The 11,553-nt window shown below is 45.7% G+C and overlaps 1 protein-coding gene across 1 annotated transcript in view; it reads right to left on the minus strand.

The window, feature by feature from the left end:
• Positions 1-5,025: 5,025 nt before the first annotated feature.
• Positions 5,026-11,553, minus strand: part of DRC3 (dynein regulatory complex subunit 3) — an 18,768-nt gene continuing 12,240 nt past the window's right edge. Inside the window, exons 9-12 of the mRNA XM_018558590.1 lie at positions 9,401-9,471; positions 8,060-8,183; positions 7,847-7,958; positions 5,026-5,191 (exon numbers count right to left, since the gene is read on the minus strand). Coding sequence (XP_018414092.1) covers positions 5,058-5,191; positions 7,847-7,958; positions 8,060-8,183; positions 9,401-9,471 — 441 coding nt within the window. The 3' untranslated portion in view covers positions 5,026-5,057. The remainder of the gene's footprint in view (positions 5,192-7,846; positions 7,959-8,059; positions 8,184-9,400; positions 9,472-11,553) is intronic.

Below are 11,553 nucleotides of genomic sequence, written 5' to 3' on the forward strand. Positions count from 1 at the left end.
CGGCATGAGTGAGCTGTACGGACATTTAATTACCATCGGCCGGACGGCACGTGGAAAAGGTTCACCCTTCTGTCAGCTCATTTCGTCTGTCTGTGTGATATGGCCCCTCTGGTTGTCACGGTGACTCGCCAGACAGAAAGTGATGGGAAACCCAAAAATGTTGAGTTGTCCCCAAAGCAAGAAGTGAGCGGAGCTCCTCCCACGTGGACACCTCCTCCAGTGACAACTCTCTAAGTTGGGCGTACGTAGATATATCCTCTAATTTCCTGTTGTCCAGGACAGGAAGTGAAGTCTTTCCCGGTGGTACAAAGCTAAGAACCCGATTTGGGTTTGCTTCCTCTTCTCTGCTCTATACAAAACATTTTTAAACATTAACTTTTGGCTTTACACTTTCAAATCAGAAATACGGCATTGTGGCCCCGGGTTGGAAATTGCAACTGGCATGTGAAGAATCATCATTAGGGACGCAATGATACCGGTTTTTCGGTATCGTGTACAAGTATTTTTTTCCGGCACCGAATACCAATACCGGAAGTCCCATTATGGAAGCCGGGCGGCGTGTAATGACCCGATGCTCGGCTTCCTGATTTGCCAGGAATCCATCTCCATGCTCCCTCGTCACCAGGGGATGAGAAAGCATGGAGCCAATCAGGAAGACGGGAAGCATGGAGCCAGCTTTCTAGCCAAACAGGAAGCAAGGGGGGGGCGCCATGTAATGACTTGCCATCCGGCTTCCTCATTGGCCAGATTCCCGACTAGTCAGAAAGCCGAGCAGAGAATCATTACATAGCGCCCGGCTTCCTGATTGGCTGGGAAGCCGGCTCCATGCTTCCTCCTCACCTGGTGATGAGGGAGTATGGAGACGGCTAATCGGGAAGCCGAGCAGTGAGTCTTTACACACCACCCGGCTTCCTGATTGACGAGGGAGCATGGAACCGGCTTCGAGGCCAATAAGGAAGCCGGGCATTGTGTAATGACGCACTGCCCGGCTACCTGATACCGGAAGTTCGGGTTAGGCATCGGGATAGGTATCAGGAGCATTTGGGCGAGTACTAGTACCCTGTTTCCCTGAAAATAAGACCTACCCCGAAAATAAGACCTAGTGTGTTTTTTTGAGCCCAAAAAAATATAAGACAGTGTCTTATTTTCGGGGAAACACGGTACTCGCCCAAATACTCAGTATCGGCACCAATACTAGTATCGAAATCGGTGCATCCCTAGTCACCATCATTGAACACTTCCTGTTCTCCGTATGTGTTCAACCACCGGTCACAGAATTCCCAAAATGAGATCTTCCCCTGACATAGCTCCGCCTACAGAAGTGTTGACGCTGAGGAGTATTGGATGGCGTATGGGGAAGTCCGATGAGGATGGTGAATGTCATCAAACCAAGTGGTTGGAAGGACCAGCGCTGGAGTAGATGATCTCCATTGATGTTACCGGTATGATTCGGGATAGGCAACCTCGGCCCTCCAGCTGTGGAGGAACTACAACTCCCATGAGGCACTGGAAGACTGACAGCAGAAGGCATGACTCCCAGAGGCAGAGGACATGGTGGCATTTGTAGTTTCACCACAGCCGGAGTGCCGAGGTTGCCTTCTCTCGCTCCGTAGGTTGGAGATGTGAAAGCATCACAAAGTTGGCATCACGGGGGGCACAAAGCTGACGTGACCTACGGAAAGAATGCGCTCTGGTCAGGAGAAATGGAAACCAGTCTGACATATCGCCGCCGGCCCTTTAATGGACAGGGAAGCACCTCTGCCACAAGCTCCGCGGTGGAGACGCAATAACATTTCTATAACAGTCCCCAATATTATCACTGTAAGAATTCCCAGGATTGTTTATGGTGATAGCCTCTCCTGCAGCTGTACTGGTACACCATAGACCAAGGGGTGGGCAACTCCAGCTGTGATTTAACTACAAATCCCAGCATGCCTCTGCGAGTCATGCCTGTAGTTGTCAGTCTTGCAATGCCTCATGGGACTTGTAGTTCCACAACAGCTGGAGGGCCGGAGTCTATGGACTGTATGCAGGTGACTCCGTGACTGTGAAAATGAAAGATAGGAGCTGATTGGTTGCTATGGGTAACACACATTCTGCCTGGCCCAATTTAGACAGATTCCCCTCAATGTGCCTGAAAGAAGAACGGTCTGTGTTACTAATGACAACCACCCGCAACTCTCCATAAGTGTGTAAAGCCGAACTCAAACCATGGTACAAAGTGGACCTGTCAGTTCACAAATAAATTCCTGATCCGCACTGGAGGCACATAGAAGACAATGGTTTTGTGGGTCCTCCCCACGTACAATGCGGGTGAGATGTGCGTTGTGGTAAAATGCAGACATACCGGATACCGGAGATCACCGCAGCGCAATGCAAAGCTCTGCGGTGCGGAGCCATGAACACTTTGTACGCTGCCAATAAAGTTAAGGAAACAAGCAAACAAACAAAAAAAAAAAAGGAAAGAGCGCCTTGTAAATTAACAAAACAAAGCACCGCAGAGCACCGCTGCCATCTAGTGGACACAATCCGCACAACGGAACCAATACACTACTATACAGTAATGAGACTCTCCATCCGCCGTGTGTATATGGAATGGATGGGCGCCCTCTAGTGTACACTGGGGGGAATAGCAGACAGTAGCTGGAGCAGTTGCCGTGGCAACCAATCAGCTTTTTTTCATTTTTTAAATTATTATTATTATTATACAGGATTGACTTTTTTTTTTTTTAAAGTCTTGGATAACATGGGGAAACGTCAAAATCCAGTGTCTTATTTCTGTGTGTGACCCCACTGGGAATTTATTTTTGGAAGTTTTAAAAAAAAAATGAATAATAGCGGCAGGCTGAAATGGAAAGATCATTTTTAATGACATTAAATAAAAAAAGCTTGAAAAGCAATGAGATGAGTTATTGAAAGACTTTTCCTTTTTCCTAAACCCAGAAAACAGAAATGTCATATTTGGCCCCTTTTTAGTTTGTTAAATACACCATTTAAAATGATTTGTTATATTTAATTGATACATTTAAAAAAATGTATACGTTAAAAATAATACCTGTAAATCTTGCTGGAATTTTTGTGAGCTGATGACTTTCTGTGCTCTCTGCACCAGTTGACTGTTATCAGTTACATTGTTTTCAGCTAGTCTCTGAGGACTATGAAACACCCCCACCACCACCATGGTATGAGGAATAGTAGAGGGGAGGGGTTCCACAGTCCTATACTGTTTTTGTCATCTTGATAATGTACGGTAAATGAGTGCTGTCACCCTAGGACAGGAAGTGTGTTACTGGAAGGATCACCAGGTAAAAAAAAAAAAAAAGAAGAAAACTAATGCAGCCGCCACACCTAAGGACAGGTGAGCTGCAGTATAGGACATGTTTGTTTTTGGGTTTTGCTGCGCTTTAGGCATATAAATCACAACAAAATAATCAATCACTTCAGCTCCAAGGACAGCAGATATTTAATCAGACACTTAAACTAAGGTGTCACATATGAAGTTTCTAACTCAGGGGTAGCCAAACGCCGGCCCTCCAGCTGGGGGTGAAACTACAAATCCCATGATGCATCTCTCTCCTGGAGTCATGCCTGTGGCTGTGAGAATCTTGCAATGCCTCATGGGATTTGTAGTTCTACCACAGCTGGAGGGCCGAAGTTTGGCTACCCCTGGTCTAACTGATCAACACTGCCTCAGGCAGAACAGAACATCATTCATCAGAAATCAATACAATATTACCAACATGTAAAGTTCATGTTCTATCATTTCCACACTCGTTCTTCACGTCTGTAATTGGAAGAATTAGGGCCGGTGCTCACCTAGACGATTTGTTGCGCGATATTGCACAAAACACAGATTTGCATTGAAGTCAATGGAGGCTGTTCACACCTTTGCGGTTTGTCGCATGGACGAAATCGTCTGTCTGTCAAAGAGGTACAGGATCTATTTTCGGGGCTGTTGTCGCGCGGTTTGGGTCCCATACACATCTCTATACATTGAAAACCGTGCGACAACCACACCGTTTTAAATGAACAGTCGCACAATCATAAACGCGCGAAGACAGCTCGGCATCTGAATCGCCTAGGTGTGAACCTAGCCTCTTCAGTGTACTGAATTGTAACAATAAAGTGAAATGTTTTGCACCCGACATGTCTGATATTGTCTTTTGTATGGCATGTAAAGATGGTGACGGGATGTAGAAGAATCAGGGTCAACTATTGCTGGTGTGGGATAGTCTGGTAGACCAATAGCGCAATGAGGGAGAAGAAGAGGAAGGATAGAAGAGGGGGGGGGTAGAAGAAGAGGAAGGATAGAAGATTGGGGGGGGGTAGAAGAAGAGGAAGGATAGAAGATTGGGGGGGGGTAGAAGAAGAGGAAGGATAGAAGATTGGGGGGGGGTAGAAGAAGAGGAAGGATAGAAGATTGGGGGGGGGTAGAAGAAGAGGAAGGATAGAAGATTGGGGGGGGGTAGAAGAAGAGGAAGGATAGAAGATTGGGGGGGGGTAGAAGAAGAGGAAGGATAGAAGATTGGGGGGGGGTAGAAGAAGAGGAAGGATAGAAGATTGGGGGGGGGTAGAAGAAGAGGAAGGATAGAAGATTGGGGGGGGGTAGAAGAAGAGGAAGGATAGAAGATTGGGGGGGGGTAGAAGAAGAGGAAGGATAGAAGATTGGGGGGGGGTAGAAGAAGAGGAAGGATAGAAGATTGGGGGGGGGTAGAAGAAGAGGAAGGATAGAAGATTGGGGGGGGGTAGAAGAAGAGGAAGGATAGAAGATTGGGGGGGGGTAGAAGAGGAGGAAGGATAGAAGATGGCGGGGGGAAGGAGATAGGTATGGGACAAAGGTAGGGGCACAGGGGAAGAAAGGGTTAAGGGAAGGGGTTGGTTGGGTTGGCAGAGGGAAGTAGTGCACCAGGAGTGTGTCCAAACTTGTGAGACCCATGGGCCTGGGTAGGAGTGTCTACGGGAGACATGATGCAGCCTGGCATGGCAGACAATAGATGGTGCTGTGGACAGCCATGTAAGCATATTGAAAGTCTCAGCTGCGTTCAGACACGGGACAGTCATATCTGTTCATGGACATCAAGGTTGTCAAGCTCGTCCCGCAGGTAATCAATGTACATGTTGATCTCTGCGACCCGCTTCCGGTTCCTTTGCTGTTCTTCTCTGTGAACCTGTTCAAACATGAAAGCACACCGTTGGTAGGAATGGCAATGGCTGACGTTACCCTTCAGCATGCCCCCTCCCCCCCCAGAATCCTCACTCTGTTTTTCGAAAAAACAGCCGCAAGGATGATCAATCCCGCTGGGATGCGGTGAGAGAAGTCCATTTCTGGGGTGCCTCACCGAGGCTGATTTTGTGGTGAAGGGACACACATATCTGGCATTTTGCAGATTACAGCAGGTCAGCAACTGGGGGAAGTTAGGGATTTAACACTTCCCTATGTGAATGGAAAACACCTGTAAAGAGAACCTGTCAGTAGACCATCCATTCCCTTCTCATGAGATGATATGTGGATTTGATGTATTTTATGCATGTTTTTTGGCCCAGCGGTGCTTTCTCCAATGACGTCTATAAACGGCAAAGGGGAAATAGCAGTCCACTAGAAAAGCGGTTTTACGTCCCCACATTCAGACCCTCTTCACCACTTTTATTCTTAGCTTGCACTGCACTATCGTGACGCACACTGGGCTGTATTCACACAGGACTAGGGAAATGAAAAGAATGTGAGTAGGTGCAGCTGCAGGAGCTCCATAGAAGTTCATTTGTTGCCTTTTCCTATGTAAGTCCACTGCAAGAAAGTCTATTGGAAGGGTCAGTCTAGTCCAGATGCAAATTTTTTTTATGGGTGGACACTGGGGGGTTAAATCACTGCCTTACTATAGGTCCCTGACTAGGTCTCCCTGCCATATCTTCTACTATCCAGGAATGTGTCCCATTCTGCTGCCGTCTATGCAATGGACAGAAAAGTAGCATGCTCACAGTGAAAACAGAACCCAATATCAATGACTGTTAGTGGTGCTGGGAGATGAAACCTACATCTCATGTATCCAGAGCCACTTAAAAATACATAATACGGCCAAAAGTTTGTGGACACCAGACCATTACACTTATAGGTGAAACTCAAATAATTAGAATATCGTGCAAAAGTAATGGCAGTAAGTGCTGCAAAAGGGGCCCAAACCAAGTACTGAGTACATATGCATGCTTGTACTTTTCAGAGGTCCGATATTGTTCTATGTACAATCCTTGTTTTATTGATTGCATGTAATAATCTACTTTTTTGAGATTGTGGATTTGGGGTTCTTGGGGTTTCCATGAGCTGTAAGCCATAATCATCACAATGATGACAAATCACGGCGTGAACTATCTTGCTTTGCATGTAATGAGTCTATCTCATATATTAGTTTCACCTTTTAAGTTGCATTAGTGAAATAAATGAACTTTGCACGATATTCTAATTATTCGAGTTTCACCTGTATATATAAGCTTGTTGGATATCCCATTGCAAAAGCATTGGCATTAAAAGAGAACTATGGGGTAAGTGTTTTTCTCCATAGTTCTCTTAAGGGTCACGGAAGGACATAAACTAGCATCCTCCAGTGACCCAAAGCTCAGTATTCAAAATTCAATGAGTCCCATTCCACTCCTAACCGGAGGAAAAGCCAGAATACAGGGTGGGTGCTGTAGCGATAGCAGATGCCTCTCCAGATAACATGAAACCAGTGAAAAAGTCACTCGCACTCCAAAATGAAATCAAGTCAATTTCTTTATTGACTAAAGTGGTGTAACATCTCCATGCGACATTTCGGAACCCAGAGGTCCCTTCATCAGGCAAACAGAAAACACCACTTTATTCAATAAAGAAATTGACTGGATTTCGTATTGGAGTTTGCAAGTAAGTTTTTCGCTGGTTCCAAAGCTCAGTAAATCGCGAGCTACAGCTCGCGGTATACTGAGACCGCCGCAGCCAGGACGGATCCTGACATTACTGTCGAGACCCACCCAGCTGTGTGAGTGACAGCGGGCTCTGCCTATCTAAAGGCAGAGCGAGCTGTACCCGCCCCCTCCCCCGTCCATTCCTCCAGTCAGTGCTGGAGGATCGGAGCGGGGAGGGGGGAAAACCCGCAGGGAGCCGTGACTGACACTCGTGGCTCTCTGCAGGGAGATGATAGAGAAGTGAGCGAGCGACGGTATATGTTTGCTCACCTCCCGATCTATTGAGCCGACGTGTGACAGTCTCATTGTCACATGTCAGCTCGAACTATGGAGGATGAGTGATTATCATTCACCTCATAGTTCTCCTATGTATAGAGTTGTCCCCCCTTGCGGCAATAGCAGCTTGCACTCTTCTGAGTAGGCATTGCAAAAGATTTCCCGGTGTGTCTGTGGGAATTGGTGTTCATTGGGTCAGGTACTGATGTTGGACGAGAAGACCTGGCTTGCAATCAGCATTCCAGTTCATCCCAAATGAGTTTTCTGTAGGGTTGAGGTCAGGGTTCTGTGCAGGACACTCAAGTTCTTCCACATCAAACCCATCAATCCATGTCTTTATGGAGCTGGACAGTCATACCGGAACTTTCCCCAAGGGCCTTCACCAAACCATTACCGCAAGTTTGGAAGAGCCCAATTGTCTATATATGTCTTTGTATGTTGTAGCATTAACAGTACCCTTCACTGGAGACATCTGAACTCAATCATTTGGGGGGGGTGTCCGCATACTCCTGACAGACTCCATATTGTACATGTGATGGTCTGAAGGGGCCAACAAACTTTCAAACTTTAGGTCTTATAGCAGGGGTAGCCAAACTCCGGCCCACCAGCTGTGGTGGAACTACATATCCCATGAGGCATTGCAAGATTCTCACAGAGACCAGTTCATCTTCTCGGTTATCGATCTTCAGTAGGTGTATGTCATGAGACGCGCTGACTGCATTGATGATGGTGTCTTTGTCCACAAACAGCTGCCAGCAGCGGGTGAAGAATATGCCGTGTTAATGGTCCCTGAGCACATTGGTCAGCAAACAATTTGAGGGGGTGTGCTATAACAATGAAATCTGCTTACCGCTCGAACCTCATCGCTCATCTCTTCATCCATCTCCCCCTTCAGTACTCTCTCCAGCATATTAATAGAGAATTCCAGGAGCTTTTCATGGTGGTGGTTCTCCAAGTCTCTGATCTGAGCCATTGTAAACTGGGGGGTTAAAGAAGAACTCCAGACAACAAGTCATTGAACTGTTAAAGCATTTCTGAGTCTGAAGGCACCCACATACTTCAATCTGATTGTTCCATAGTTTAAGGGGTCAAGCCCCCAAAATGCATACATGGAGCAGGGTGGGCCAAGGCTGCCCCCAGCTTCTTATGTCTTAGATATTCCAACAGTGAGATCCTTGTCATAATTCCCAGCTTTGTTCCCGTCTACCTGGGAGTTTTGGGTATTCCCAGCCACCTTTGTGTGTCCCAGCTCCTCCTGTTAGATTCTCCATAATATAAAAATAAATACAGCAGGGATGGTGGTAACCCTTCATAATGGGCATTACAGCATAGGTGCCGACCCAGGAACTCAGCACAGGAATGTTGGAATTCTTCATAATGGGCACAGCAGGTGTACAGACCCGGGAACTCAGCACAGGGATGGTGGGAGTCCCTCATAATGGGCATTACAGGTGTACAGACCCAGGAACTCAGCACAGGGATGGTGGGAGTCCCTCATAATGGGCATTACAGGTGTACAGACCCAGGAACTCAGCACAGGGATGGTGAGAGTCCCTCATAATGGGCATTACAGGTGTACAGACCCAGGAACTCAGCACTTGGATGGTGGGAGTCCCTCATAATGGGCATTACAGGTGTACAGACCCGGGAACTCAGCACAGGGATGGTGGGAACCCCTCATAATGGGCACAGCAAGTGTACAGACCCAGGAACTCAGCACTTGGATGGTGGGAGTCCCTCATAATGGGCATTACAGCTGTACAGACCAAGGAACTCAGCACAGGGATGGTGGGAACCCCTCATAATGGGCACAGCAAGTGTACAGACCCAGGAACTCAGCACTTGGATGGTGGGAGTCCCTCATAATGGGCATTACAGGTGTACAGACCCAGGAACTCAGCTCAGTGATCTCACCAATAGAGATATAAAAATCTCACTGAAAGATATGGGAGACTTCTAAAGCTGCAAAGCACTGGCTATCTCTTCATAGCAATCTCCTAAATGGCCCCATTACTGCAATCAGCACTTGAATTTGTCACAATAATGGACATGTACGCTTGTGACGTATGTTGTATCTCAGATTATGAACCTAGATGATGACACCCCAGGCAGGCAATACAGAGACATATTATCAGATCACTGCATATTAGCTGCTGGCTTTGTTTGCCAGACGTGTCAGGGGAAAGGATATAGTCCTTGCACAGTTTCCAGAAATGTTGACACCAGTTCAGAGATATTCCTTTCATATTCTTTAATTATCTCCTGTGAGCAGAAAGATTTTGCAGGTTATTAAAGTGTATGTTAAGGCAAAATACAAATAAAAAAACCATACACAATACATCTCTGCAATAGAAGCACATTTCCTGTGTTTTATCCCTTTAAATACCCTGCAAGTACAGAAAACACAGAATTTTTGCAGTTCTTGGAGAGACCATTTAGGGACACAGGAATGATTAGAATTCTTTGACTGTTGGGTTATACTGTTGCCTACAGGGGGAATTTATTTTTTGTACCTACCTTATCTTGAGAGGCACAGGTCCCACCCCTCTGAATTTATTTCACGCTCTCTGTACTACATTGATACAAAACCGAAACATGAGGGTTGTGGGCGGAGTTATCCTGTGCTGGCCGGCCGCTTTTTGTTGCCATTGTCCATTTTTCCAATAGTAGTAGTACAACCCAAAAGTCTATGAATTGGAAGAATTTCTATGTTGCTCAATGGAACGATAAAGACCTGTTGATCTGCCAGAAATAAACTCAGCTCCTGAGCTCTTTTGTGGGCTGACAACACACTGACCTGAGCTGAGTGGTGTCAGCCCTGCCCACTGGCTTGTGCCAAACTATTCAGACCCACCCACTCTCCTGGTATACACCATAAAGGCTAATCATCCTGTAGTCCATGATAGGAACTAGGAGGGATCTTTATGATAGCAGGACGTGTGCGGAGGATTCAGGACAGCTCTGAATTTCAGATCAACAGTTTTTACTTTTGCACTTATAAAACAGATATAACAAAATGATATAACAAGATAAGCAGCGCTAGGAGTTCAATTAGCCATATATCATACAGGTGGCAGTGATTTAAACCAAAATAGTGTTTCCTTAACCAGTTGACATCCGCGGTGTTAAACCCCCTTCCCATCCAGGCCATTTTTCAGTATTCAGCGCTGCGGTACTTTGAATGACATTTATTCCGTCATGCAGCGCTGTACTGAAATGAATTTTATACCCTTTTTTGGGGACAGATAGAGCTTTCTTTTGGTATAGGCGATTGGCGGGCTATGGACCCGCTGATCGCCTATATGTCAAACACCCGGTAACGGGTGTGTTTAATCGTCGGGTCTTTTCTGCCCGTGCGTGCCCACTAGGGGGCGCGCGCGAGCAGAAAATAATTGCCGTCTGGAGACGGCTACCCGCAGATGCTGCAGTGCCGTCCGTCCGTTTTTTTACTACGGGCGGACGGCAAGTGGTTAACAGATTACTTACTGCAAAGTCAATGTGATGAATTTTTAGTGTATCGTGTCAACACAGCAATATAAATAAATAAATATTGTGATGTAAAATACAAGCTGCTGTATTAAAGACCGCTGGGTCTGAAGATGTTTAAACCAAATGAGGGGCAGGTCTACCATACCAAATACGTTTGTTTTCGGACTGGCCGAATGTGATTCTTTGAATTTTAAAAGAAATTTTGAATAAACTATTAGTGGAACTATTCCCCGATGAAAGATTTTTTCTTTGCATGACTGTGGGAATACTTTACACTGAGGACTGATGGTAAAGAACGAGATACGAAAGACGCCGCAGTAACTGTGTCCCATCAGACAAAGCGTTTGGGGCTGTCTGTTACAGCCGAAAGTTTGGGGTGAGTACGCACTCTATTAGGGGGATGTATTGATCTTAATACAAACCCCAGGAAAGCACTACTCTACCGAACATTGGAAGGCTCTGCTATTTGGCTTTGAAGCGGAGCTGTATATTACAGAGACTTTATCTGTTTATATTTTTTGTTAGCACAATTAATTGTCATTCACAATTATTTTCGTTTGTATTTTTGTTTACCCACCTGAATTTTTTCACGCATATGATTTGTCACTTAATGTTATTAATGCACATGAAGGTGTAAAAAAAGTGAAGGATTTTTTAATGTGTATAGACTGATCCACTTTATTTTTACACAAAGAGGTCCGATATTGTTCTATGTACAATCCTTGTTTTATTGATTGCATGTAATAATCTACTTTTTTGAGGTTGTGGATTTGGGGTTTTCATGAGCTGTAAGCCATAATCATCACAATGATGACAAATCACGGCTTGAACTATCTTGCTTTGCATGTAATGAGT

Source organism: Nanorana parkeri, unplaced genomic scaffold (genome assembly GCF_000935625.1).
Source record: "Nanorana parkeri isolate BGI_ZX_2015 unplaced genomic scaffold, ASM93562v1 scaffold347, whole genome shotgun sequence".
NCBI lineage: Eukaryota > Metazoa > Chordata > Amphibia > Anura > Dicroglossidae > Nanorana > Nanorana parkeri.